Source organism: Aureobasidium subglaciale, assembly GCF_000721755.1.
Source record: "Aureobasidium subglaciale EXF-2481 unplaced genomic scaffold scaffold_3, whole genome shotgun sequence".
In the NCBI taxonomy this organism is placed as follows: domain Eukaryota; kingdom Fungi; phylum Ascomycota; class Dothideomycetes; order Dothideales; family Saccotheciaceae; genus Aureobasidium; species Aureobasidium subglaciale.
Window position 1 is genome coordinate 744,594 of NW_013566992.1, and position 26,985 is coordinate 771,578.

At 51.9% G+C, this 26,985-nt stretch overlaps 11 protein-coding genes across 11 annotated transcripts; 6 read left to right on the forward strand and 5 right to left on the reverse strand.

Annotated features, from left to right (window-relative positions):
* Positions 1-208: 208 nt before the first annotated feature.
* Positions 209-1,602, forward strand: AUEXF2481DRAFT_485748 (uncharacterized protein). The gene is made up of 2 exons (XM_013491617.1): positions 209-1,315; positions 1,394-1,602. The coding sequence occupies exon 1, from the start codon at positions 312-314 to the stop codon at positions 1,287-1,289; it is 978 nt and encodes a 325-aa protein (XP_013347071.1). The 5' UTR covers positions 209-311; the 3' UTR covers positions 1,290-1,315; positions 1,394-1,602.
* Positions 1,603-1,837: 235 nt separating this feature from the next.
* AUEXF2481DRAFT_26806 (uncharacterized protein) lies at positions 1,838-3,353 on the reverse strand (the record flags this gene model as incomplete). The annotated part of the gene is made up of 4 exons (XM_013491299.1): positions 1,838-2,362; positions 2,416-2,501; positions 2,555-3,168; positions 3,223-3,353. 4 exons carry the CDS (start codon positions 3,351-3,353, stop codon positions 1,838-1,840), a joined length of 1,356 nt encoding a protein of 451 aa, XP_013346753.1.
* A 720-nt stretch (positions 3,354-4,073) lies between these two features.
* AUEXF2481DRAFT_484821 (uncharacterized protein) lies at positions 4,074-4,731 on the reverse strand. Its single transcript, XM_013491618.1, has one exon. It carries the CDS (start codon positions 4,597-4,599, stop codon positions 4,264-4,266), a length of 336 nt encoding a protein of 111 aa, XP_013347072.1. The 5' UTR covers positions 4,600-4,731; the 3' UTR covers positions 4,074-4,263.
* On the forward strand, positions 4,411-8,660 carry AUEXF2481DRAFT_36937 (uncharacterized protein). Its single transcript, XM_013491404.1, has one exon. It carries the CDS (start codon positions 4,864-4,866, stop codon positions 8,581-8,583), a length of 3,720 nt encoding a protein of 1,239 aa, XP_013346858.1. The 5' UTR covers positions 4,411-4,863; the 3' UTR covers positions 8,584-8,660.
* A 363-nt stretch (positions 8,661-9,023) lies between these two features.
* Positions 9,024-11,019, forward strand: AUEXF2481DRAFT_46091 (uncharacterized protein; the record flags this gene model as incomplete). The annotated part of the gene is made up of 3 exons (XM_013491466.1): positions 9,024-9,177; positions 9,233-10,948; positions 11,009-11,019. The coding sequence occupies 3 exons, from the start codon at positions 9,024-9,026 to the stop codon at positions 11,017-11,019; spliced, it is 1,881 nt and encodes a 626-aa protein (XP_013346920.1).
* Positions 11,020-11,369: 350 nt separating this feature from the next.
* Positions 11,370-12,829, reverse strand: AUEXF2481DRAFT_2380 (uncharacterized protein; the record flags this gene model as incomplete). The annotated part of the gene is made up of 3 exons (XM_013491203.1): positions 11,370-12,584; positions 12,648-12,704; positions 12,758-12,829. 3 exons carry the CDS (start codon positions 12,827-12,829, stop codon positions 11,370-11,372), a joined length of 1,344 nt encoding a protein of 447 aa, XP_013346657.1.
* Positions 12,830-14,270: 1,441 nt separating this feature from the next.
* Positions 14,271-17,797, reverse strand: AUEXF2481DRAFT_62610 (glycoside hydrolase family 35 protein; the record flags this gene model as incomplete). Its single annotated transcript, XM_013491483.1, has 7 exons — positions 14,271-16,140; positions 16,247-16,360; positions 16,415-16,688; positions 16,741-16,932; positions 16,998-17,093; positions 17,143-17,225; positions 17,457-17,797. 7 exons carry the CDS (start codon positions 17,795-17,797, stop codon positions 14,271-14,273), a joined length of 2,970 nt encoding a protein of 989 aa, XP_013346937.1.
* Positions 17,798-18,640: 843 nt separating this feature from the next.
* AUEXF2481DRAFT_86402 (uncharacterized protein) lies at positions 18,641-20,883 on the reverse strand (the record flags this gene model as incomplete). Its single annotated transcript, XM_013491535.1, has 3 exons — positions 20,687-20,883; positions 19,887-20,628; positions 18,641-19,477 (listed from the first exon to the last, which is right to left on the reverse strand). Exons 1-3 carry the CDS (start codon positions 20,782-20,784, stop codon positions 18,641-18,643), a joined length of 1,677 nt encoding a protein of 558 aa, XP_013346989.1. The 5' UTR covers positions 20,785-20,883.
* A 47-nt stretch (positions 20,884-20,930) lies between these two features.
* Positions 20,931-22,070, forward strand: AUEXF2481DRAFT_36941 (uncharacterized protein). The gene has a single exon (XM_013491405.1). The coding sequence runs from the start codon at positions 21,124-21,126 to the stop codon at positions 22,024-22,026; it is 903 nt and encodes a 300-aa protein (XP_013346859.1). The 5' UTR covers positions 20,931-21,123; the 3' UTR covers positions 22,027-22,070.
* A 904-nt stretch (positions 22,071-22,974) lies between these two features.
* On the forward strand, positions 22,975-24,239 carry AUEXF2481DRAFT_485767 (uncharacterized protein). The gene is made up of 3 exons (XM_013491619.1): positions 22,975-23,945; positions 24,006-24,019; positions 24,084-24,239. Exons 1-3 carry the CDS (start codon positions 23,183-23,185, stop codon positions 24,132-24,134), a joined length of 828 nt encoding a protein of 275 aa, XP_013347073.1. The 5' UTR covers positions 22,975-23,182; the 3' UTR covers positions 24,135-24,239.
* A 1,440-nt stretch (positions 24,240-25,679) lies between these two features.
* On the forward strand, positions 25,680-26,801 carry AUEXF2481DRAFT_2385 (uncharacterized protein; the record flags this gene model as incomplete). The annotated part of the gene is made up of 4 exons (XM_013491204.1): positions 25,680-25,750; positions 25,801-25,904; positions 25,935-26,721; positions 26,774-26,801. The coding sequence occupies 4 exons, from the start codon at positions 25,680-25,682 to the stop codon at positions 26,799-26,801; spliced, it is 990 nt and encodes a 329-aa protein (XP_013346658.1).
* Positions 26,802-26,985: the final 184 nt, after the last annotated feature.

Below are 26,985 nucleotides of genomic sequence, written 5' to 3' on the forward strand. Positions count from 1 at the left end.
TGCCACGAATATATTGCTTATAGGCTGATATGGCAGTGTCTTCGTCGACCTAGAGCTGTTTCGTTCGGATGCCTTAGCAAATCAAAAATCCACAGCCAAGTCATGGTAATCGCTCACTTACTCCTCATCATGTATAAATCTATTTGTCGGTCGGCTGTTTTGAAAATTCGCTTACTCCGCTCGATTTGGACAAACATGCGAATCTTTCCAGAAAAAAATGCTTACAGAGCACCCTTGACCGACATCAGCCTTCATTGCAACCACCCGGCACGTGTGCATCCGACAGGACGCCAATTCATTTCAACAACGACATGTCTTCTTTCGTGGACCCCGTAGCTCCGCTGCTCAAGCACACTCCTGCCCTGGTACTGGACGGTGCCCTCGCAACAGAACTCGAAACTCGTGGACTTGATCTTAGCTCCAAGTTATGGTCTGCCAAAGCTCTGGAAGAAACTCCGGAGGCGATCTACGGAGTACACCTTGACTACTTCAAAGCTGGTGCTGATATTGCCATCACCGCAAGTTACCAAGCTACTCCTCTCGGCCTATCTGAACATCTTGGCATGAGTCTTGAGCAGTCCCAAAAGCTCATCCGTCGCAGTGTAGAGCTTGCTCAGCAGGCTCGCGACACTGCTCTTCAGGAGGAGCAAGGCAAAATTTCATCAGCTCAACCAAGAAAGCTTCTGATTGCGGGAAGTGTGGGTCCCTATGGTGCGTTTCTTGCGAATGGAAGCGAATACAGGGGTGACTACCATCTGTCGAATGATGAATTCAAAGATTTTCACAGACCTCGCATCGAAGCTTTGGTGGCAGCCAATGTGGACATCTTGGCTTACGAGACCATTCCCTCTTTGCCAGAAATCAAGGCTTTGATCGAACTGCTTGAGACCGATTTTCCAAAGACACCGGCGTGGTTGGGTGTCACGCTGAAGGATTCGGATGTGTCTCTACTGAGTGATGGCTCGTCGATGTCCGAGGTAGTCAGATTGGTCAACGCCTGTGATCAGATCGTGTCTGTCGGCGTCAATTGCATCCCCGAGCAGAATGTGTCCGCAGCGTTGGAGTATCTCAAGCCTCTGACCGACAAGCCCCTTATCGTTTATCCAAACTCTGGCGAAACATGGAACGCAAAAGCACGTCAATGGAACGGTCCACGTGTGGAGGGCAAAGAACACGCTGAATTGGTCAGAGAATGGTTCAGCAGAGGTGCCAGACTGATCGGAGGGTGCTGCCGCACTGGTCCCAAGGATATTCAAAACACCCGCGATACTGTCATATCCGATTGCTGAACTGGGGCTCAGATGCCAGTTTTGGAGTATGAGGAGCGTGATGTATCATGGGTAAGTCCTTTCGACTTGCTCAAGTGTTCGAAGAATACTGACCGGATTCGCAGGCTATGCCAGGATATAAAACGTCGTGATTTACATCTGGACTCTGCGAATCTGTGCTCGTACTCAATGATCTGTTACTATCCGAATTGTTTGCATATCCCAGCTTAGACATTGAGCAATAAGGGTTTCCAGTCCGTTGACATGCCTCTGTTGTCTCATGGCTGTGTGCGATGATCACACACTCGGACATCGAAGTCGACGCGAAAGACGACTATATTAGTGTCATGCTGATTGCTGCAGAATGTCTTCAATGCTTTTCGGCGTGAATCAGAACTCTTTCACCACGAAGAAGCTTTTGTGCAGCAGAAGCTCACTCACACTCACCACGACCTCCATCAAGAGTGTACACAGGCAACACATGTCTCGTAAAAGCTATTGTTTCGTAACTACATAAAACATCTTATGAACTAGCATGTCCCGTGCGCCTCATCAATTCATTCAGTCGTTCAGACACCACTGCTGATGGTTCTCGAGTAACGGTATCTGGGATCGTGGTCTGCGACCATGCCGCCAAGTGGTTCATCACCGCCGGCGGCGAGAGGAGCATAGAGCTCCTCATTCGTCGTCATACCGGGGCTGTCAACTCTTGACTCGTTGATGATGCTGTTCATTCTAGGTTGTTGGACACCTGCGCGGCCCAGATAGCTGAAGCGGCCAAGTTGGCTGCCAGTGGTGACAGCTGAAGGTCTTTGGACCACAGCAGTATCGCCAGAACTGGTAGATGGTCTGGTTTGATGTGAGTTGGCACGGAAGCCGGTGCCGTACATGGCGGTGTCTTGACCAGAGCCGCGACGGCCTTGACCGTTGGCAACGACGGTGCCGTCGGGCCCACCCTTCTCGGTGACAGTCTGATTTTCCTGCAGTTCGTTGGCGACGTGATGAGCATCGACCTCGTTGATACCGGCGGCGATAAGAAGGTTCTTTCTCTTCTCGACCTTGGCTGCGTGATCCATGTCTTGTCCAGGGTTGGCCTTGAAGCGAGTTAGTGGCCTTGTTACGCTCCAACCAATAAATCTACACTTACAGTCTCGTATTCCAGAATCTTGATAAACTTGTAGAAGCCAGCTGCGACGATGGATCCGAGGACGGGACCAACCCAGTAGATCCAGTCTGTGCCAGTCGAGTCAGTAACGGGCCCTAGGATCTGTTACAAGGAGACTTACGGTATCCTGAGAATTCACGGTTGACGACAGCAGGGCCAAATGATCTGGCAGGATTGAGACTGCCGCCAGTGAAGAATACTCCGGTAAGCTCTGCAATGAAGAGCGAAAGACCAATTCCAACAGGAGCGATGAAGGTACCCTTGTGCTTCTCAGCAGCCAGCATGAAGATGGTGAAGACAAGCTGAGCAGTCAAGATCATCTCGATGAACAAACCTTGGACGATAGTAGTGCCTCCACCAAGGGTTGTGCGGACGTTGAGTTCACCGGGGAACATGCAAGACACCAAAGCGGCAGCAGCCAGACCACCGAGAATCTGAGTAACGAACAACAGGCCACCACGCACCCAGGGCAGGGCTCCGATCAGACACATACCGAAAGTGACGGCAGGGTTGAAAAGTCCACCACTGATGCGGAAGAAAACCCAAGCATTAACAGCCAATGAGAAACCAAAACTCAAGGCAATGTACTGCAACTGTTGGGGGTTGCTACCGGTCTCTGCAATAGACTGACCGCTGGACGTGTTGACGCTGTTTGCTACCTGTGCTCCCGACAGCGCAAAATAGAGGAACAGTACAGTTCCAACAAATTCACCACACATTGCAATGAAATGGTTTCTGGAAGCCGGAGTCAGCGCCCTGGATCAGCATGCATAGATGATTCGCACTTACCTAATATTGTCCGGAATGCGACTGATGAATGGCAGACGAAGGTCTCCATCATTGAGATCAGCGTTGGGGTTGGCGGCCTTGGTGAAAGGGATAGCCAGGCCTCGCCCGGAGAGGGGCTGATTGATGTTCATCTTGAGATAAGACGAGTAAAATGTGTGTTGCAGATATGGAAAACGAGAAGAACAGGAATAGGAGATAGACCTCAGAGTACATATAGAAGGCTCATCAGAAGAACCTTCACAATCGTCATAACGTTCTACTTGTATAAGCTTCAGCCCTCCACGCACTCGCACAGAGGATGAACCGCTGGAGGCACGACCAGGTGCAAGTCAAGCCGCCATGCTTTGAGATTGAGCAACGGGATTTGACGTCGATCGCAAAAATCACTAGGAAGGCGGGATAGGGTTGCGCGAGGATCTGTCCAGAGCTGGCGATTCTGTCATCACTCGTCTCTTAGACTTGCCGATGATCTGGATTTGTCTATTCTTTGGGAGGGCAAGTGCACGTTTGGAGGCTGTCAGCACGTTGAGAGCGGCTCAAAAGGGTTTCTTAGCGGCCGAAGTGACGAAATGCGCACGAGGAATCCGGGCGTGGCTGGATGCTCCACGTAGCGACGATCTGAGGCTCTCCACTGAATCCGAGTCAAAGGGACAGATCTGACGAAGGCTCCAGTCGAGACTGAATATGGAAGCGGGAATATAGGACAAGGGATTGGGTTTCGCAAGAAGTGCAAGAAGATGGCGGTATCGAAGCTGAAGCGTCGGAGTCTTCGTCCTTGACTTTCGCAGTCGGCGTCAAGCTGCATCAGCCAGCCACGGCAGGGCCTGATGACATCGAGATGCTGCTTGGTGACTTACTATCTGCTCATCAATCGACTAAGCAAGTTTTGAGAGAAGGGAAAGCAAACAAATCTAGGACGCAGAGGCGCAACTCAAGTGTTTGCAGTCGAAGGACGGAAGCGTGTGGACGAGAGCCGTTGCGGCTCCCCAGCAATACGCACTAGATTGAAAGGGTCGATTGTAAAAGGAGTCCAGCAGACCCCTATCGAGCAAGCTTTCCGCAAAAGCGATGGTCTACCGCCATGGTTTCAGGACGGACAGATGAGTGGAATATATGGTTGATGGATTGAGGTTGACAGCTCAGAAGAGCTAGCAACAAATAGATTAAAGCAATATATGCATGCAGGCCGGAGTTCCGAAGCCGAGAGTCGTTGACCGAGATTGCCGAAGCGACATGTTTCGGCTTCGAGAGTGGCCGCGATGCAGGAGGTCGAGGCAGTTTCACGAAACGGGCATCAAGCCATGCAATCTGTATGTCTTGAATACAACACGCCTCACGGCCCCTGGTCTGTAGCGACTGCTTTTCCGGTCTGAACATAATTCTTTTTCTATCCCACGCCCAGTTATCTCCATCTCGAGCTGCACCTTCCGCTCATCAGCACCGGCTTACGACCCTGAAGACGCCACGGCAGGACCTTGTTGGCGCATCCCCCAAAGTCACTGCCCATCGCAGTCAGCTGAGTCTGGCCCGGCGCGTATACAAGAGCCAGGTATCAAGTAGTCTGCTGGAGCAGGCTACATATTCTTAGACGCCAGTGTCCTGGTCTTTTCTTTGTCGCGCTTTGTGTCGCAAGTCTTCGCCATGGCGCCACAATACCTTCAAGTCTCACAAAGAGACTCTCGCCGGGACAACAACACCCTGATATCTTCTACTGGCCCGCCGCCGGAAAGCGCTCCAAATGGCTCGCCATCCACAATATCCAGCGGAATCTCTCCAAGAGCTTCGCCCCAAACACAGTTCGCCAACTGGAACAACAACATGGGTCCCCGTACTCCACCACAGCCTTCTGCGCAGCCCCAGCACCTGGCAACCACAACACTCAAGGTCGAAGGCATGACCTGCGGCGCATGCACCTCTGCTGTAGAATCAGGTTTCAAGGACGTCGATGGCGTTGGCAGCGTTTCCGTCAGCTTGGTCATGGAGCGTGCTGTCATCATGCACGATGCAACAAAGATCTCGGCCGATCAAGTACGCGAAACCATAGAGGATCGAGGCTTTGACGCCACTGTCCTGAGCACCGACTTGCCCGCCTCGACCTTGGACGATATCGTTGAAGAAGAGTCGGACGAAGACACAATGGGCCTCGGAATCACTTCCGCATCCTCCGGTCTGACCACCACAACACTTAGTGTAGGTGGAATGACTTGTGGTGCATGCACATCTGCTGTTGAGGGTGCCTTCAAGGGGCTCCCCGGAATAAAAAGCTTCAACATTTCGCTGCTTTCTGAGAGGGCCGTCATAGAGCACGATCCGAACCTGATCACCGCAGACACTATCGCAGAGACAATTGAGGATACTGGCTTTGATGCCTCGATCGTAGAATCAAAGGTTTCAGAGCCTGTGCGGTCCAAGATGCTGTCTTCCACTAGGAAGCTGAGCAGAAAGCATGATGTGCTGTTCACCACAATCGTCGCCATCGAAGGCATGACTTGTGGCGCATGCACCTCCGCTGTGACGAGCGGCTTCGACAATGTTCCTGGTGTCATGAAATTCGATATCAGTCTGCTTGCCGAGAGAGCTGTCATTCTACACGATCCCACAAAACTCACTCCTGAACAGATCGTTGAAATTATTGAAGATCGTGGCTTCGATGCTAGAATGCTAACTTCGCGAGAAGAAGGAGGACCGCGTTCGCGACGAGCGAGCAGCACTGTAGAGTTGAAGCTGTTCGGCCTGCAGACTCCGGAGGCTGCTTCAGCCCTTGAAGCCGCGCTAAAGCAACGAAAGGGAAGCACGGCGGTCAAGATCGACTTCAAGACCGGTAGAGCTTCAATTGCTTACGATCCCACCCAGACTGGACTCCGGTCGATAGTCGAGTCAATTGAGAGTGAAGGCCTCAATGCTCTGACCGCCGAAAATGACGACAACAATGCGCAGTTGGAGTCTCTCGCGAAGACTAAAGAGATCCAAGAATGGTCCAGAGCACTGAAAGTCTCTCTCCTCTTTGCTGTACCTGTCTTCTTCACCAGTATGATTTTCCCTATGTTCATCAAACCCTTAGACTACGGAAGCTACAAACTACCTTTGATACCTGGATTGTGGCTTGGAGATGTCGTCTGTTTACTTCTCACCATCCCAGTCCAATTCGGTATTGGCAAACGGTTTTACAGATCCGCCTACAAGTCCTTGAAGCACGGGTCTCCAACCATGGACGTCCTGGTTGTTCTGGGAACTTCTGCAGCATTCTTCTTCAGCTGCGCTGCTATGCTAGTATCAATCCTCACGCCACCGCATTCAAGACCTGGCACAACATTTGATACAAGTACGATGCTGATTACATTCATCCTGCTCGGTCGCTTCCTCGAGAATAGAGCCAAAGGGCAGACTTCGGCTGCTCTATCTCGTTTGATGAGTCTTGCGCCGTCAACGGCTCTGATCTATACAGATCCGATAGCCGCACAAAAGGCTGCCGACGAATGGGACGGCAATGAGAAGTCCGAAAAGAGTTCTTCTGTTGGGGCTCTCGAGGAGAAGACTGTTCCCACGGAGCTTTTAGAGGTTGGTGACGTTGTTGTTCTCAAGCCTGGCGACAAGGTTCCAGCTGATGGTACTGTAATTCGTGGCGACAGCTACGTCAACGAGAGTATGGTCACCGGAGAGGCGATGCCCATCTTGAAGACCAAGGGAAAGAACCTCATGGCAGGTACTGTCAACGGCTCAGGAAGACTCGACTTCCAGGTCACCAGAGCTGGTCGCGACACACAACTCAGTCAAATTGTCAGACTTGTTCAAGAAGCTCAGACCAGCCGTGCTCCCATTCAACGTATGGCTGATGTGGTGGCTGGCTATTTTGTTCCCATCATCATCACACTTGGTCTAGCCACCTTTACCGCATGGATGATTCTGAGCCACATCCTGCAGACACCACCCACAATCTTCACCAAGGACACGAGTGGCGGGCCCTTGATGGTCTGCGTCAAACTTTGTATCGCTGTCATCGTTTTCGCCTGTCCCTGTGCGCTTGGCCTTGCAACTCCTACAGCCGTCATGGTCGGCACTGGCGTTGGAGCGGAGCAAGGCATTCTCATCAAGGGTGGTGCGACGCTGGAAACCGCAACGAAGGTGACGCACATCGTTCTCGACAAGACTGGTACCCTGACAAAGGGTAAGATGAGTGTGTCTCGATCAGACGTACAAGGCGGCTGGACCGCCGATGCTGCTACGCTACGTCTCTACTGGACCTTGATCGGACTTGCGGAAATTGGCAGCGAACATCCGATCGCACGTGCGGTCACCAGTGCCGCCAAGGCACATCTGGGCCTGGGGTCTGACGGCACTCTCGATGGCAGCGTAGGTGATTTTGTGTCCACAGTCGGCAAGGGCATCTCGGCATCTGTGGAAGCCGCCATTTCGCCCGAGCGCAGGCGCTACAACGTGACGATTGGTAACACCTCATACCTGCGTTCTCGTGGCGTGGCTGTTCCAGAACATGCAGACGACACCAATGATAATGAACGTAGCAAGAGCGTCAGTGTATCACCCAAGCAGCAGTCGGCGGGTGTCACAACCATCCACACATCGATCGACAATGTCTACACTGGCCCTCTGTCACTTTCCGATACCCTCAAACCGTCAGCACCAGCCGCGATATCTGCCCTCCAACGTATGGGCATCACATGCTCGATTGTCACGGGCGATCAGGCAAGCACTGCCTACTATGTGGCCAACCTCCTTGGTATTCCTAAGAGCAACGTTCATGCTGGCGTCCTTCCTAGTGGTAAGCGCGAGATTGTCGAAGAGCTTCAAGCTCAAGGTATCATCGTAGCCATGGTGGGCGACGGTATCAACGACTCACCTGCCCTTGCAACCGCCAATGTCGGTATATCACTTGCTTCCGGTACAGATGTCGCCATTGAAGCTGCGGATGTAGTTCTCATGCGTCCCGACCATCTCCTCGACATCCCATCTTCTTTGGCCTTGTCCCGCGCCATATTCCGGCGTATTAAACTCAATCTGATCTGGGCTTGTGTCTACAACGCTGTCGGATTACCCATCGCGATGGGCTTCTTTTTGCCGTGGGGCTTGTCTTTACCGCCTATGGCTGCTGGTGCGGCAATGGCGTGTTCGAGTGTCACGGTTGTGGTCTCGAGTCTGTTATTGAAGCGATGGAAGCCTCCGAGATATATTCGTGAGGCTGCCGCTAAAGAGGTTGGTGAAGCTGATATGTTTGCAGATGTCGACGCCATGGTTCAGAGCCGTGGCTTGATAGACAAAGTTTTAGGCTTGATCAAAGGGAGAAGAGCAGATGATAAGGTTGACAGAGGTGCTTATGTACCGTTGCAAAGGTTCGAGGAAGTGTAGATGAAGTAGTTGACCTTGACACTTGTTGAATATTCTGTTTTCTCCGTTTCTAGTTGATCTAAGACGCGTGTTTGCTTGTCACATTTCATCATTGCTACATTGGTGCACTATTCAGGACCGGTGGTGGCTACCGTCTCCGTTAGTCACACACCACAAAAGAGCTGCATGAACACAGATCAATGCAACAACGATCCTGATGCCGTCAAGTCAGGATCTGAGTGCGGACCAAGTCTAGCTCATGGTTACATAGCTACTCCAGAACAGACCGGGCACGATATGCCAAGGCAGAGATGATATGTGTATGGTGAAAAGACAGAAGCAGGGTTGGAGGCGCGACAAACCCCGCACATGGCCGCCAAGAATTATGACTGAGTCCGAAGCCGCAATGACATTTTTCGTCGATGGTGGGAGGTTTAGAGTTGAACATATACACATCCAACATGGCCGAACAAGCACAAGCAGCAGCTAACGCTGTCAAGGAGGCAGTCAGCGAAGTGACTCAGAAGGTCGGTGAGCTTACGACTGGTGACAATGCCGCAGCTCCCACTCTGTACCTCGACGAAGTGACGGGCGAGAGGGTCAGCAAGACCGAGCGTGCGTATACAAGCAATGTGCTTGAGCGAGGATGTTGTGTGCTGAGACATTGCAGTCAAGAAGCGCCAGAAGCAGCGCGAAAAGGAGGCCAAGAAGGCGGAAAAGGCAGCAACATCGACAGCACCAGCTGCTAAGAAGAAGACTGTCAGCGCAGAGGAAGAGGAGGCCCACCTGAACCCCAACCAGTACTTCGAGATCCGCAGCAGAGCCATCCAGAAGCTCCGCCAGAGCCACGAGCCCAACCCCTACCCCCACAAGTTCCACGTCGACTATGACCTGCGCAACTTCGAGAAGGAGTTCGGCCACCTCAAGTCAGGCGAGAACATCAAGGACAAGACTCTGTGCATCGGAGCACGTATCTACAACAAGCGTTCGTCGGGAGCCAACCTGTGCTTCTACGATGTGCGCGCAGAGGGCGTCCGCATGCAGATCATGTGCCAGTCGCAAGAGTCGACCAGCGACAAGTCGTTCGCCGACCAGCACGAGCTGCTGCGTCGTGGTGACATTATCGGCATCAAGGGCTACCCCGGCCGCACAAACCCTCGCACCCGCGACCAGGGCGAGCTCTCGCTCTTCGCCCAGGAAGTCACCCTCCTCACTCCCTGCTTGCACCAGCTGCCCGACGAGTACTATGGCTTCAAGGACCAGGAGCAGCGTCACCGCCGCAAGTTCCTCGATCTGATCATGAACGACCACACTCGCAACACCTTCATTACCCGCTCCAAGATGGTTACATACATCCGCAACTACTTCGACACTCGTGACTTCATCGAGGTCGAGACTCCCATGATGAACGCCATTGCTGGTGGTGCCACCGCCAAGCCCTTCAAGACCTACCACAACGACCTTGACATGGAGCTGTTCATGCGTATCGCCCCCGAGCTGTACCTCAAGCAGTTGATTGTGGGTGGTCTTGAGCGTGTCTACGAAATCGGTCGTCAATTCCGTAACGAAGGCATCGATCTCACCCACAACCCCGAGTTCACCACTTGCGAGTTCTACGAGGCATACGCCGATGTCTACGACCTGATGGACACCACCGAGGATCTCGTTTCCAACCTCGTCAAGCACCTGACCGGTGGCTACGAGACCAAGTTCGAGACTCAGCACGGCGAAGTCTACACCGTCAACTGGGCCAAGCCCTGGAAGCGTATCGAGATGATCCCCGCCCTCGAGGAGGCCTGCGGTGAGAAGTTCCCCGAAGGTGACCAGTTGCACAGCGACGAGACCAACGACTTCCTCAAGCGCATGCTCAAGAAGATGAACGTCCAGTGCTCTGCTCCCCTCACAAACGCCCGCATGCTCGACAAGCTTGTTGGTGAATTCATCGAGGAAAAGTGCATCAACCCTACCATGATCACTGGTCACCCTCAGATGATGTCCCCTCTTGCCAAGTACCACCGCAGCAACAAGGGTCTCTGTGAGCGTTTCGAGGCCTTTGTCTGCAAGAAGGAGATTGTCAACGCCTACACCGAGTTGAACGATCCCTTTGACCAGCGTCTCCGCTTCGAAGAGCAGGCTCGCCAGAAGGAGCAAGGTGACGATGAGGCCCAGCTTGTTGACGAGACTTTCTGCCAGGCTTTGGAGTACGGTCTGCCACCTACTGGTGGTTGGGGTATGGGTATCGACCGTATGGTCATGTTCCTTACCAACCACTACTCCATCAAGGAGGTCCTCACCTTCCCATTCATGAAGGATGACAAGTCGCAGGGCGAGAAGCCCAAGGCTGCCGAGGTTGTCGATGTTACTCCCATGCCTGAGGAGGGTATTCGTAAGTCTTGCTTATGAGATGTACCATCAGATTTCATTCGCTAACTTTGTATCTCCACAGCCCACAAGTAAATGACCTGATCTTTACCGCCCCACCTGCACGAGCTGGATTCGGCCTTTGGTCATGCGTTTTGTAGAGTCTAGCACATGAGTATCGGAGAAAAGGATAAACACCAGCATACAAAGACGATCAAATACACGCCTTTTTGTTCTCAGCAACTTCTTTCAAAATATTTATAATAGAGTATTGGTGCCAACTGTGATATCATAAGAACAGTAGAGTGTGGTAAGAGAAGAAGGATGAGGGAAAGCTGTTCCCACGTACGCCGCCCAAACAGAAAGAAAAAGCCCAATGCTTCTCGCGTAATCAAATGCATGTGTTTTTGGGGTGTCGTCGTAGTCAAAAGACAGGAAAGAGGCTTCTACATGATGACCTCGTTGCTCACGTCTCTACGCAAGTCCTTGTAAGGCAGGCAGACACAGTTCTGAACGCGCACCTCGTCGCCGACGTTGCACTCCTTGCCCAGAATGGTGACGCTCTGCACCTTGACGCCGTTCTTGATGATGGTGGTGTGGTGCTCGCGGACTGGGGTGGGGGTACCCTCAACACGAGCCCAGGCGCCTACACGCGAGGACCATCCGATGATGGAATACAGGACGCAAGCATCGTGCTTGATCTCGGCATCTTCCAGAACGATAGAGTCCTTGATACGAGCACCGGCTCCGACTACGGCACGGGGGCCAATCGAGACGTTGGGACCAATCTTGGCAGTGGGATCAACGTGCGCTGAAGGGTGGATGTAGACGGGCGGGAGGATGACTGCTGAAGGTTTGGCAAGGTCTTCGCTTTGCTGCTGGAAGGCCTTCATAAGGTAGAGGGCGTTTGCGGGAACTGCAGAGCCAGCAGTCTTGATCTGGCGCCAGAAGTCTGTCGTCTCGAGGACAAAGAACTTTGAGCTGTCTGCCAAGTCGGACAGAATGTCTTGCTCGAGACGAATGACCTCGTTCTTGCGGTTCTCATCATCCTCATCCTCGTCGGCGTTGAGCGAGAAGTCGCGGCTGTCAAGGGCTTCCGATGAAGGGTAGGACAGCAGGCGAGGACGATCGCTGCGACGCTTGATGGCGGTCTTGATGCTGGGGAAGATGCTCTCGGTGCTAAAGAGGTAGACACCGCAGTTGATCAGATTGCTGATGTGGCCCTCGGGCTTCTCGACGTAATGCAGCACGCGCTTGGTGTGGGTGTCACTGACGATGCATCCAAAGTTGGTAGCAGCGTCGTTGGACACGCGTGTTCCCAAAATGACGGCCTCGGCATCCTTCTCTTCAAACAAACGGAGCATCTCGCCGAGAGGGAATGAGCAGCAGACATCGGCGTTGAGGACGAAGAAGCGATCGGGGCGGCCCTTGAGGATGGCGTCACGGAAGTGGTAGAGACCACCGGCCGTGCCTAGGGCTGTGTATTCGCGCAGGTAGCGGACGGAGATCTTGGGGTGTTCGCGGTGGGCGTCCTTGATGAAGTCGCGGAAGACGGTCTCGTCGTAGTAACCAACAAGGAAGACTTCTGTAATCTCGGGCACTCTGGTGACAGCATCGAAGCAGTGCTGGATGATAGGCTTGCCGGCGACTTCGAATAAGGGCTGTTTGGCGCAACTTGGTCAGACGAAACACTCGTGGACGTGCAACGGATGCTATCAATTCACCTTGGGGACATCGAGAGACAGCGGGCGGAAGCGAGTACCTCTGCTGGGTCCTCCGACCTAGGTTTAGGGTCAGCAGCTGCTCATACGCTCGCAAACATGATTGATCTCACCAAGATGACAGCTTTAGTCGAGGGCACAGGGTTGCGGCTCCTGCTGCGAGTAGGAAGTTGAAGAGAGGCCATTATGAAGTAACAAAGTAGTGAGCGTGGGTTAGTAGAGAAGAAAGCAAGAATAGGTCTCCTTCTAGCAGGGAAAAAGAAGCAAAATCGTCAAGGCAATCAAGGTGAAATGGGCGAGAGTGAAACGAAGCACCAGCTGTTCCGACTTGTCCATCACCCCGCTGCTGCGCGAATCAACGCCAGGGGCAACGCCGCAGCAAGGGTCCGCCCCTATTTCTGGCCGAACAACACGAATTATTTACAGCTGCCATCCAACCGTTTCAATTACTACTTCCCCTTTCCGCTGTCTCTGGCTCGGTCGTCTCGTGTGCAGCCATGTCACGCAAGCTGCTGTCGACCACTAGCTGACGGGCTCCGCTGATACCTCCTTTCCCCTCTGACCTTCGTTAGGTCTCCGGTACCAAGTCGTTCTGGCAGTCTCTGTCTTCTGCTAGCAACAAGACAAGGCTTCTTTATATGAGCGAGCGCATGCTGGCTCAGGCAAAGATTGTATTCGACGTCCGCGACTTAGATTCACATGTTGAACAAGATCGTGGCCGCGAGCATCTCCAAGCTCCAAGAGGCAGAGTCCAGCGCGTGGCCCAGTCTAGTGGACACCCATACCCGTACCTCGCCATCGTCCTCGAGCACGACAAGGTGATGTCGACCCCATCGATCTTGATCACTGGCTCCTCTGGCACGACAACGCTCTGCATTGTCGCAGAGAATCAACAGTGTATATTGCTGGAAGTCCCTTCGAGACGAACGAGAATGTCGCTCACAACAAGGTGCATATGTTAAATTGCGAGTGCGATGATTTCATTTAGCTACCTCCGTCATGGAAAGATGCTGCGTTGTTCGAAAGAATCAGCGGCACGTCTGTAGTCCAACCATGCCTGGATCTCGTGGTGCTGGTGCATTCTAGCTTTCAAGATCCGGGCTTCATTCTTCTGGACCAGGTTGAGATCGCAGGTGGTGTACATGAAGTCTTGTGAATACCACTACAGTGGCATGCCCAGAAGCTCTCGGTATCTGCATTCATTCTCATCCAGCAGTGAACACGGATAAGCAAATGTTGGGACAGCAGAAGGTTCTCGCGTTGCGTCTGAGGCTTGCATGACTTCTCGCAGCAGCATCGTGAGTAACTGCATCGGGTTAGCTTTCACGTGCTCGACCAGGGTCATGCCAGAAGTATGCGTGGTGTGAGAGACATTGGCATAGACCAAAGAGTGCCGATGACTTCTCAAGCAAGACCCAACGCATCACGCTCAAGCGCATTCCTTGTCAACATGGCTCACTTAGACTGCTAGTTAACAGAACAAGGGGCGTAGTAGGCAAGTATTATCACTGGCACAGGCGTGACTACGGCTATTGATCTTCCATCATTGCAATCTGGAACTCAGAATCCTCCAGTACTGACTATGCAAGGCACTTGTTCTGTTATATCTGGTCCTACGCGCACCGCCTATGCGTACTGCAATCTTTCGCTTGTCCAACCTGGCTGCAGATAGCTCCAGTCCTGCGCAAACTTGAACGAAGTCTCGTAAACATTGTAAGAGAACAACGAAACAGTGTCGAGCTTAGCACCTGCATCTGTCTCGGCCCATACACTCAGGGCAATTGTATTATTGCCCTGGTTGTTGATGATACCAGGTGGGAAGGGGAATCTTGTCTGTGGTCCGATGTGAGTGATGAATTTGCCATACTGGTAGCCATTCAGATAGATCTGTACGCTGGCAACGGTACCTGCCGGCGCGGACAGCTCGAGACCGATGGGAACGTCGAGGTCGGAGTCGATGTCGAGCTCAAATGTTGTGAGGTACCACTTGATGCCACTGGAGTTGAGGCCCTGAGCAGGGGACCCAGCTGACCAATCTTTGCCCGAGGGAGAGAAGCCAGGAAGATGCCATCCGACACGTTCTCCGTAGAGACCTCCCTCGTTAAGAGGTCCTCGGACGGGATCGATGTTGGCTGAACCACCTGCATTGCCCTGGATCTTCCACTGCTTGAATGTAGCAGTGGTATTACCAGAGCTTTTGAGGACTGCACCCAAGAGACCTCGGGGGTTCGCAGCACCTTTGCCAGTCGATGTCTCATCGTGGCCAGTATAGTCAGTGACCACAGTAAGAACGTTGTTTGTATCGTAGAGTGTGACCCCACTGAAGTCAAGTACATCGGATGTTGACAAGAGCGAGGCATTGCCAGGATGGCCACCGACAAGTTTACCATTCAACCAAGCACTCCAGCCTGCAGCCGATCCACCTTGTGCTGTCACATTTGCAGACACAGCCGACTTGCCATCGAAGTGACCACGGTATATCTTGATGCCAGAGTAGTAGCCGTAGTCTGAACTATACAAAACGGGAAGAGACAGTGGTTTCACTGGCGCTTTGGTGCTTGTCTTGTTGCATACAGCCCAAGCAGAATCGTCATAATCTCTGGCCACCTCAGGCAGAGAATCAGCAACTTGCCAGCCGGAAAGTGTTGGGATGGTTATCTCGCGGTCGAGTATGCTTGTAAGATCGGCTGTCAGAGCGCCATAAGAGGTCTTCTTCGTAGCGAGCTCCTTGCCATTCCACAAGATGGTGTCAACACTTGCGTCGCCAACGTAGACCTCCAGTGTGGTAGAGTTGGTGTTGTCACCATTGACCGAGACAACGTTACTGCTGACACTGGCGTTACGAACAAGATAGGGGCCTATAGCGAAGATCTGTTCACCAGGGCCGACATTGGGATTGGGGGTGGTTGGAGGCGCCCAGAATGTCCATGCTGTCGAGACGTCCAACAGATACATCAAGACACCATTGGACAGCTGTAGAGAAGTCTTGCCGGCCGATTGTCTGTAGACAAACTTGGTGAAGGAAGCTGAGCCGTTCGTTTTAACTTGAGATGCTGTAACATTCGTGCTGCCATAGGACTTGACCGAGATATTTCCTGAGAAAGCGAATTCTCCGATCTGGTTGGCTTCAAGGTATAAAACGAGAACAGCTTTCGGGTCGAACAAGCCATAGGTCAGAATGTCCACAGACGAATATAAGAGAGTGTGCTTCCCAAAGTGATAGTCTGTGACAGCAATCTTGCTCTGGCGGCCATTGAGCTGGACATTCGGTACAGTGATTGGTCCAAGAGAAGTCTGAAGATTGATCGAGAAATCCGTGACTGCTCTTGAGCTTGACTTTGAGTGCTGAGTGGTGTAGAAGCCGGTCGTGGTGTTTGGGTTTCTGAGAACCCACGTCCAGATATCCTGTGTTGACACAGCATTACCAGTACCGTTGCTTTCCATAACGGTGTATAGCAAGTCCTGAGATACTCTTGTGAACAGTGCTATCAATTTACTAAAAGGGTTGTCAGCTCTGCTAGCGATGATCACAAGAAGCATTGTCCGAAGCTTCACTAGGATATTCGTTGTGAGGATACTTCTGGGCCTGTAGATGCACCTACGTTTGAGAGAACTTCGATTGGATCTCGCGAGTCTCGCGTAGAGGCGCAGAGTAATCGTAGCTTGTGTAAACAACAGGAGCCGCTAGGTTACCCCAGTTCGTAGCTCCCATAGCCCTGTGCGAGAGTTAGCAGAGTGTTATACGAACTTCAAAGATGGGACAGGCATACATATAGAGGTTAAGGAGTGCCCCATTCTGACCAATGTTGTTCTTGTAGTAAACGTCAGCAAAGGCAGGGTCATGCTCTGCCAGACAGTCATCATAGAAATATCCGCCCCATGGCTGGAAGTATCCCGATTCGAACTCTGGCCAGAACTCAGGCTGGGTGGAGGAGTAGTTCTGGAACCATTGGTAGTAGTTTCGGACCAGATTGAATCCTGAGTTGATGTTTGTGCATGATAAGCCACCTGGGTAACTGTCTAGCCCGTAGATGTTGACCGCCCCTGTATTACAATCAGTTTCGGAATGTGCATAGGCTTAGTTGCATCGACGTACCTCCAACATCTTGGTAGTCAGTAGACCAGCTCTGAGCTCTCTGGCCTTTCTCGTTACTGGTAGTCGGAACAACAATGCCGGAATCCTTCACGACTTGTTCAATCTGCTCCATATAAAGTACAAGTGTGTTATCTGCCTTGTGTACAGTCTCCGACAGTTCGTTTTCGATCTGGTAGAGGATTATAGGACCACCTTTGGCACAGTCAGCATACTTGTCTTCATGATCTACAACGGCAGACGATGCAATGCCCACCAACCTTCTGTGATCTGATTCTTGACTAAGATCTTGTTGAGCTCTTGCATGAACGGTTTCCAGGCGTCGTAGTAGGCTTGATCTGACGTTCGGTAGTTTCCTGATTTTTGTCAGACATGTTGTATCTTGATCGAGCGTACTAAACCTACCTGCAGAGCCATCACTCGTCCACAATGCCAAACCACCTGCATTTGTCTCTGCATTTGCATATGGACCTGGTCTCGCAATGAGGCTAGTCGAGGAGGTTAGATACATGGTTGCAACAGATCAGAACCTTTCCAGAGGTGTCGCTCAAGACGAAGACACAATCATGACAGCGTAGGTGAGAAGCGCTGGAATCCTCGTGGAAATGAAGACCGGAAACTCCCAAGATAGGGTATCCAGGTTCGATCAAGCATTCTGCATCGCAACAAGCACCACTCGGGAAGGGGGCTTTTGAAGGGGGGCCGGGTGGGATACTTACTATAGACCAGCCTCTGCAGCAGCGTCGATGACTTTCTGAACATTCTTGCCACCAGTTTCAAAGTCGAATACATCACGAGACGCCGAGTGATAAGACCAGAAGAAGTACATGCTAACAGCATTGAATCCATTTGCCTTGAACTTTTGAAAAATGTCGGACCACATCTCCGGCACCGGCACACGTTCATAGGCGAATTCTCCAGAGAAGAGGAACAGGCGCTCTCCATTGACCATGAGACTGTACGGATCCCACGTGACTTGAGTGGTCAAGCCATTGTCCGTAGCAAGGACAATCACGCCAAGTAGAAGAGCGCATACAAGAAGACGTAGAGAGACTCTCATTCTGAAACAATAGAAGGAAGAATGTCTTGGAGAGAGGCCAAGAAAGAATGCTTACATAGATCTTATATAGTTCTGTCAAAAATAGTCGAGGTGGCACATTAGGAAGGTGTTGCTGCATATATTATCCGCCAATCGTTGAATGAGCCCTGCGCACATCATTGGAGACACTCATTTCACTTTACTAGAAGAGCAGACGTTTGAAGATCCGAGGGTTCGGCTGGCAGGTTTGTCGTCTATGACCTGCTCATGCAGTCAAATGAGCAATACGACGTGACGACGACGATGGGGAAAAAGAGGGGGAGGTCGCTTTGGATTGACCCGAGACCTGCACAAGCGGATTCGGTTGTACGGCAAAATGCCGGTTGGAATGAGTGCGCCTTTGATGCGTTGCACGAGAAAGAACGTAGGGCGAAGGCGGAGAAAAAGTTGCATGTAAAGAATTTGATAAGTTGTTCTATGTACAACGTTGCAGTAAAAGCGGACTAAGGGGTTCGTCCGTTGAGTCTTTCTGACAAAGTATAAAGCAGGTCAGAGTGATCCATGCTTCCATTCGGATAGTATTGAACCAGGTAAGCCGCATGAGTAACTTGCTCCTTCTTGCCGAAGAAGACATGCAATGGCCAGGCAACGCATTATATGCGTATATGCCGAACAGGTTGATGTCGACCACTTCGGTGGTCGAGTGATGAGGGTATGAGCAATCACGAGACATGGCTGGAAGCTTGAGGTCTGTGTCGCGCGTCGGCCTGTCTGAGAGAAGGACATCGACGGGGAGGGGGGATAGGCGTCTTGCAAACTATGCAATCATGGAAGGTGGGAGAGAGGTCCTTTTCCAACGTCTCTTCAACCTTCCTCGGTGGCCTCGATGGCAACACCCTCCTCGACGTCGTCTTCGTCCTCTTCATCACTTGTGAAGCTGGCGAATTCTTCGTCCTCCTCGTCTTCGTCATCTTCTTCGTCCTCCTCTTCCTCTGCCTCGCCACCTTCATCAGCAGCACCACGCTTTCTCTTCTTGATGATCTCGGTCAAAAGCTCGGCCTTGGCCTCCTCGGCAGCACTCCATGCGGCAGCAGATGCCGGCGGCGGGGTGAACCAAGGGATCTTGCCACGAAGGAAGTCATTGAGGACCATCTTGGCAACACCGTCCATGTCAGCCTCACCACCCTTCAGAAGCTTACCACCTTTGCGGGCCAGAAGCTCAAGGAACTCGCCTGGCGTCTCCCAGTCGCGCACGTCGTAGGTTCTCTCAACGTGATGTCTCTTGCACTTTCTTAAAGCAGCAGCGACATATTGTTCAGGGTTCTCGACGTTCTCAATACGAACGACACCGCGAAGGAGAATGTCTTCGTCCGTATCACCCATGTTTGGAGGGACAACACCAGGGCAGTCGATGAGGTAGATACGCTTCATCAATGTGATGTATTGCCAGACCTTGGTCTCACCAGGAATGGGGGCAACGTTGCAAACCTTCTTCTTGCGCAAAGTGTTGATGATTGAGGACTTGCCGGTGTTGGGGTATCCAATGAAACCAACAGAGATCTGCTTGCGGGAAGAATGAAGAGCAGAGAATTGACGAAGAAGAGAGATCAAGGAACCCTTTCCGAAGGAGTTGTTGATTGAGGCGTGGAAAGCGAGAGTGGGGTATTCCTTGCCAAGAAGTCGGACCCAGTTGGCCTGATTCTGTGGTCAGTACAATGCTTGCGAAGATCGAGTGTGGGCGATGTGTAAGGACGAATGAAGCAGTGAAGCAGGTAATAAGAGAAGACAGAAAGCAAGAGATGTGTGAATCATAACTAAGAGAGCCTCCATGAGCCACTCGTGAGAGCGGGGGAGGTACTCAACTCAAACGAAACACGCTCGAACCCTTTTGAAAGCAAACCAAGACGGCAAGCGATCTACTAGACATCCATAACGGGGTCTAGCGGCGGGCCGACTTTGATCTGCCAGAGTTGTAACAGTCTCCCTCCATGGGGAGAAACGCACACGAAATGCGGAAGGAGCCTTGACTTAACGCTGGCATGGGAGGGAAGATGGGAGAAAAGAAGGAAAATGGCAAACGACAGGCAAAGGGAGGATGGCTAGGACTTACAGCAACGCTTGTGGGGATCAGATCGCACTTGTTGAGGACGAAGAGAAGATGCTTGTGAGGGGCTTCCTCGCGAATGTACTTTTCAACACTTCTGCAGCGAGTACCGAGAGGGTCTCTGGCATCCAGGACGTGGATGACAACATCACTGGAGTCGATGACCTTGTAGAGTTCGTTCCAGATACGCTTGCTCTGACCCTTTGAGAAGATGGCCTCTCTTGCAGCAGTCAAGGCACCGTCGACCTCTGCATCTTGAGCATCGTCGACGGAGAGACCGCTAGCAAGACGAGCTTGTTCTAAGCGATCGACATAGGTTTCGTGCATCTTGTCCGACTCGCCAGCGAGGTCGAGGAGAGAGCTGACAGCAAGCTTTGGGCGTTTGCGCTGGGCCTTGGGACCGAAGGTGTCTGAGAAGGGAGCCGTCTCGACAGCAATCTTTGCCTGGTGTTGCTTCAAGCCATTCTTCTTGGTCTCGTCGTCCTTGATCAGACTCATAGGCAGCTTGTTTTGCTTGAGCAGGTATGAGTAGGGATCCTTCTGCTGAGCCTGGACAGCGCCACGGAAGGCGGAGAGGGCATCCTGTGAGATGACACGGGTGTTGGTGAACCACTTGCGGTTGGGCTCGATGCGAGCTGACGGCCTCTCACGCGACTGGAAGACGGCGGCTTTTGTAATGTCACCACTGGCGTTGCGCTGGGCAGTTCCCTTTGTGAGGATGTTGAGCTTCTTGACCTTCTTGGCATCTCTGCGACACGGGTCAGTAGGCTGCTTGGATGAAAGGGGACTGAAGGATGGTGACACACCTGTAGAAGTTCTCGCCCTTGACCTTGACGTTGGCCATGCCGTCGCCGACCTTGCCCTGGCGCGTCTTGCGCGCAGCCTCCTTCTTGCCGGTGCCCATTCTGACCTGACGATAGGCTTGACGGGTATGTGTTGGGAAAAAATGATAGGGAGGGAGCACAGAAACGGCAACCCACGACGAGGTAGTCGAAAGTTGTCGAGAGGAGGACTTTTTTATGCGAGGGCCGCTAGCATCTCCGCAGGGGCACGGCCTCGTTCTGCGGCGACTCGTGCCGCTTGATTGGCTGCCGCTTTTTTCCACGACAAAGACGCCAAGGCCAGCAAACAGCCCGCCGCCAGCTGCGAAGCGGCCGTCAAGAGAAGGTCAGAGAGGCCATCGAACAGTGCAGAGCAGCAGGAGGCCGACTGATCACAGCTCACCCAACCACACACACAACAGATGCCTGTCCGTCTACCACAGGCCGCCGGCCTCTACAAATGCCCCTCGTGCTCCGCTCGCTCCTTCTCTCTCTCGTCACGGCAGCTGGCTCTCGGTCCTGAATCTCCTCGCTACATGGACATCCCCCAGCCCCCGCAACAGACTCTCCCGGACAAGACGCGTCTCAAGGGTATCCTGCCCGTCCCTCGCAATGTCTTTGCTGGCCAAGACCCGAAAGAGCCCCTCAATCTGGACAAGGCCACCAAGGAGCCCGCCCATCAACCATCTCACAATGACCCTCGCTCTCTCTGGAAGGAGCGCATGGCTGCTTCGCGAAGGAAGAACCTGAAGGAGGGTCTGCACGCCCTGCAGTACCGCAGAATAAAGTCCGACGACTACAGGGCTACCCGCGCCGCCGCCCGACAACAGGAACGTGAGGCCCGTCTGCATCGTCCCGAGCGGGAAGACGATCGTCTGACCGCTCCTTCGGTCGACAACAACCTGCTTGCCCTCTTGAAAAGGGGTCCCCTACAAGACCCCGACAGAGATGCTCGTCTGGCCGACATGCGCCAGCGGGAAGCCAGCAAGCAGGCCGCTCGTCAAGAAGACCGCCGCGATGCTCTGCATTCTCTCTACGTCAATGCCCGCGAATTCATCGTCAACGACGCTCAGCTTGCCACTGCTATCGACAAGGCTTTTGGTACCGTCGATCAGCCTCGCGGCTTTGGCTCAAACTCTGCCAGCATTTGGGACGTGGGCCCTCCCAGCACCATTGTAGACATGCTCAATTCGGCAACTGGCAAGGGCATTCGTGGCGGTGCTCTCAGTCAATCTTCTGTCAACAGAGACCAAGCCTTGACTGCTGCGAGAGTCAGGAGAATCGCTGCTGAGCTGACTGGAGGCCAATTGCCCTCAAAGTCTTAGACTGCTTGTATAATATCCTCCTTTTTCCACCTTCTTTCATCCACCTTTGCAGTCTCCGACTTGCCAATTTTCACTGTGTCGACCCTGTGCTCATTGACACTAAATCTTTTTTAGTGCTCCTCCCGTTGCTCTTCTTGGCCCTCTTGGCTTTGCGTACACATAACATCTACACACTGGTACACACAAGGAATGGTATGAATGCTCAACTGCGCTGCACATCATCTCTTTGTATCATGAAGTCGTTACCTGGCACTAGTCTAATCTACCGCTTCCTCAGATGAATTCAGCTATCGGGGTTTAGTACATCTGAAGCCTGCCAGAATTCATCCCGTAAGATTCCTCGGGTCATTCGATTGCCCTGAGCATGACAAAACAACAAGTCGGTCCAGCCATGCATGAGAGTCACATCTTCCGATATGGTTCCTCGCCCCTGCCACGTCCTAATATTTCTCGTGAAATTTGCTCCTCGCAAGGACGTGTTTGAACACCCCCAACCCAGTGCTACGATCCAATATACTCAAGCCATGCTAGAATCCGTCCGCGTCCCAGCACTCACTCCCTGTCTCGTTCAGTATCCCCGGTTCGTCTCGGACCCGCTTTTCTTCGAGCAATACCTCACACCTCACTGTCGGCCTACTCTTCGGTGTCGCTTCAGCTTTGGTCCTGGAGATCCCATCTTCTTTCGCTCTTTACATCGAGCTCTTTCGCAGCTGTCACACTCTCTTCATCATGGCTACTGACTTTGTTTCCACCGCGATGGTCATGAGCAAGATGCACCACAGAGTCTTCATTGACAAGATTCTTCATTCGCGCCAGTCTTCCAGACAGTGCGACTTTACCGATCAGGAGCTTGTTCTGCTTGCACTCGCTTACTCGCCTGAGAGATGGCTCTCGACCACCAGCATTGGCTCTTTCGTCATACGCAACATCAAGTACTACACCCTTCAATCAGCAAAGAGTCTCTTCGCACAGACTGGCTTCCATCCTGCCGGCAACAATGTCACAAGCCTCGCCAGACGCGTCGAGGGGTATGTCCCGAGCTCTAGCAGAGTATTCCAACATGCAGGACCCATACTGATATGTTCCAAGATACTTGAGCACATATGGAATTCCCATCCATACCAAGATCAACGAGAACAACAAAAGAGCCTACGCCATGACTGCAGGTGCTGCCCATGCCTTCGTTCAGTCATGCTACGACAAATATGTCAGCACCAGTACTCGTCGCGGCACAAAGATGACTTCGATCAGAATCAACCTTAAAAGATGTCCATTCTTGGAGATCCCAGTCGAAATCCGCCTGAAGATCTATCGTCTGGTGCTCAAGGTCGCTGGCTTCCGTCTAGTTGTTGGCCAGCACGGATCCATCGCCTATGAAGAAAATATTCCTGTCTGGGAGTGTCATACTCAGATGCCATTGACTATGCCTGCATTGTCAGAGTTTCTGACTCTGCTTTCAGTCAACAAGCAGGTTTATGGCGAGTCGATGCCAGAGTTCTATCACGAGAACCACTTCGGATTCTCGAACATGGTCATCATGAAGGAATTTCTTACTCACATAGGTGCCGAGAGAAGACGCCACATGCGCAACGTCTCCGTGGGTTACTACAAGCTCTCGGCTGCTGCAGCTGGCGCTAGGCTCCTCACTGAGTCAGACACTATCCAGAAGCTTACTCTGATTGTGTCTGGAACTCAGAATCCCGCTGGTCACTACACTCTCGATGGCAGTCGTCGTCACTTCAAGACCCTTGGTCAGGTTCCTGGTTTCACTGCCCTCAAGCGTCTTCGTGGTGTTCAACAGCTGACCTTCAACCCGAAGCTTGAACACACCGTTATCGAGGCTTTCTTGCGTCCTGTCATCACCCAGCCCAAGCCGATCAAGAAGATTAAGGGCAAGGGCCGGAAGACGTCAAAGAAGCGTAAGCATGATGAGGTCTAGATCATCGCGTATATTCAGCTCAGCTTAGATCACGTCAAAGACTACTTGATCAAGGTCGGGAACAGTCGCTATGTCAGACCAGTAAGGAAAAGACCGGGTTAATGTGAACGTGGAACAGAAGGAAAACAGGTGTTACCAAGAGAGGGCCAATAGTCTTTCAAAGCACTGAGACATATGCGTGCAGCATCCAGGAGTGATTCGTGGTGGGTTCCTGTGGAGAGGGTTGACCATTGCGAGCTGGTCTTTACACTGCTCAGGACCATACGTTCACTAGCATGCCAAACTTGTCAGTATCCTCAATGGTATTCATCTTATCTGGCTCACAAGTGTTTCTCTTTGTTCTCGGGTGATTGTGTGTGGTAATTCGCGGTGCAAGATATGGGTGACATTTGCCCGGCTCCAAACACAGCTTCCCAGACGCCTACAATCAACTATGACATTTTCTGCCAAGTGTTTGGTCAATATGGTATTCGTTCTGGACGAGCTTGTCGGGTGTACTTTCTCGTGCGAGTGTCGTTCGCCCCTGACCATCTTTCGAGCAGATTTGTTCTTCTGTTGCGGTATGATCATATTTCTGTGACCTCCACTGCATGGCCGCATGGTACGATGCACAATGTAACCCTTCTGTTCCTTCGAGAGAAGATCGAACTATCGATTGACAAGCGTCTTGCTAGTTTCTTTGGGCACAAAGACTAATGATCAAGCAATCACCTCTCGACACCGCTTCTTTGAGAATTACTTTAGATCACGAAAGTCATAGTTTGCCCAACGGCGAGACCTTCTGACGACGCAACAAAGAAGCCTTTCGAGGTCTTTGACTCTGAGCCATACGGTGGTGTGTATGCTTGTCTTTGTGCTGACTTCGAACCAAATCAAGGTTTTCTCTTTGCCTATGCGGCACGGCAACTCAATCCGCTATCGAGCTGTCACAAGGCCATCAATGTCCAAGATGCTTCAGTCAATCATGTTGTCCTGTACTAACGAATGCTATGAATAGAATGATATATTTCTATTCTCCATGGAGCTTGCTTGCTTGAGTAAGAAAACAGGTCAATCGTGACGTCGCATCTCTGCCAAGCATGTACCCCGCCTCTGCCTTTGCAGATCCGGAGGTTTCACATCCATTCGAACATCGTGAGCACTGTCATTCTATCAATCGAACATTGTATCACCATATCATCATCTAAACCACGAGTCCATTGACCCTATTGGTATATCTCAGAGCTGTGATGTCGATAGTGCCTTTCAGACCATCGCACAAGATGCCGTATCTCCGACCACGCCTCGTATTCACCATGTGTCGACGCAATATATCGCGCTGGCTATACCTCGAGTCCATGCCGCTCTGGCAGATCGGCTAACAAGATGTCAACGTTCATGTCCTCCTCGGAGGACTTGCTGCTCAGATGACCTTGTATGTGATGTATCGGGATTAACTCTCTTGATGATGACAGGCTGGAGGAGAAGGATTCATGGCCGACATCACCGCTATGGTGCTCCTACATTCCTGGAGCTAACGATTGGTACTGCATCATCTCACGATTTCTTTTTGGAGCAAAACGAGACAAGGTGATCTTCACTTGAGTGAATGTGCCTTGACGTATATATAGTCCTTTCCCAACACCCCAGAACAACAATCTCTTCATCATCACCACTGCCGCCTTACTGACAAGCGACTACACTACAATCCCACCTCAACATCAATCTCACAAGCATGAAGTCTATCTTTGTCTCAGCAGCTCTCGTTGCAGCAGCAGATGCTCTCATCGCCCGCGACTCGACCTGGTAAGTACTTTGTGCCCATCTGTTCGAGTTGTGCTCTGACAACATGATAGCTGCTTCCATTTGACTGCTTCAGGTGGTCCCGGAGGTATTGTTGGTCAGCTCTCTGATGGTCAGAACCGCATCGGCCAAGGCATGTTGATCCTCTACATCGTTTGTTTGTTCCCTTGCTAATGTATTCCATTAGGTCTTCCTGGTGCACAGTACTGCATTGACTCCAAGGGCGGTCTTACAGATCAGAGTGGAAGAGGGTGTATCTTGACCCCTCCTACTACCCAGTTCCAGTGTGATCAAGGCGCTAGTCCTACCGACGGCTTCTCGGTCTCTTGTGATGGTACACTCTCATTCAAGGGTAACACAGAGTTCAAGTCATGCCCCACTGGCGACAACGGTGGCTACAACATCTACACCACTGCTCCAGCTGGTCAAGGTGGTTGCGTCTCGGTGAAGTTGAGCGCCGATAGCTGCAAGTCTGGCTGCCCTGCTCCTGCTCCCGCACCGGCTCCTGCGCCTAAGACCTGTCCTGCCGCCCTCACCGGTACTTACGAGTACCCTCATCTTATCGTACCTGTCGACTCAAAGCAACCTGACAAGGCCTTTGGAACTCAGTACAACGGTACCGTTTCAGGAAGCGTCTCCAGCTTGTTCAACTTCGACATTCCTACCTCTGACAACGGAAAGACTTGCTCGTTGGTCTTCTTGTTCCCCCAGAAGCAAAACCTGGAGACTTCCTCTTTCGCCTTCTCAGGTACTGGAGGCATTGACTTTGCCATGTTGAAGGGTCCTGCTAGCTCTAGCACCACTTACAACAACAGACCAGGTGTCGGTACCGGTTATGGCGTCACCAAGGTCGCTCCTGGCAACTCATACACCATTGCAACCTTCCCATGCCCTGGTGGCTCTGCCATTGGCTTCGATCTATCCACCTCGGATGATACCATGCTCTCTTACTTCCAAGACTACAACCCATCTCCGTAAGTTAATCCCTAGGCCTCAATACTCTGATCAACACTAACAGCGCGACAGTATTGGTCTCTACATTACTGTCTGCTAGATGTCTTCTTCTGGACTGGATCTTGTAGCGGCTCTCTGGAGGCGCTCTGTTCTACACATTTCGTATCACATCTCATTGTAATCACGTCCTCTTCTTTACTTTCTCGCTCTTCTACTCACTCATTTGACGTATGATCATGTCTACTTTTAATCAACATAATGACAATAACCTGTCCGCTGCAATC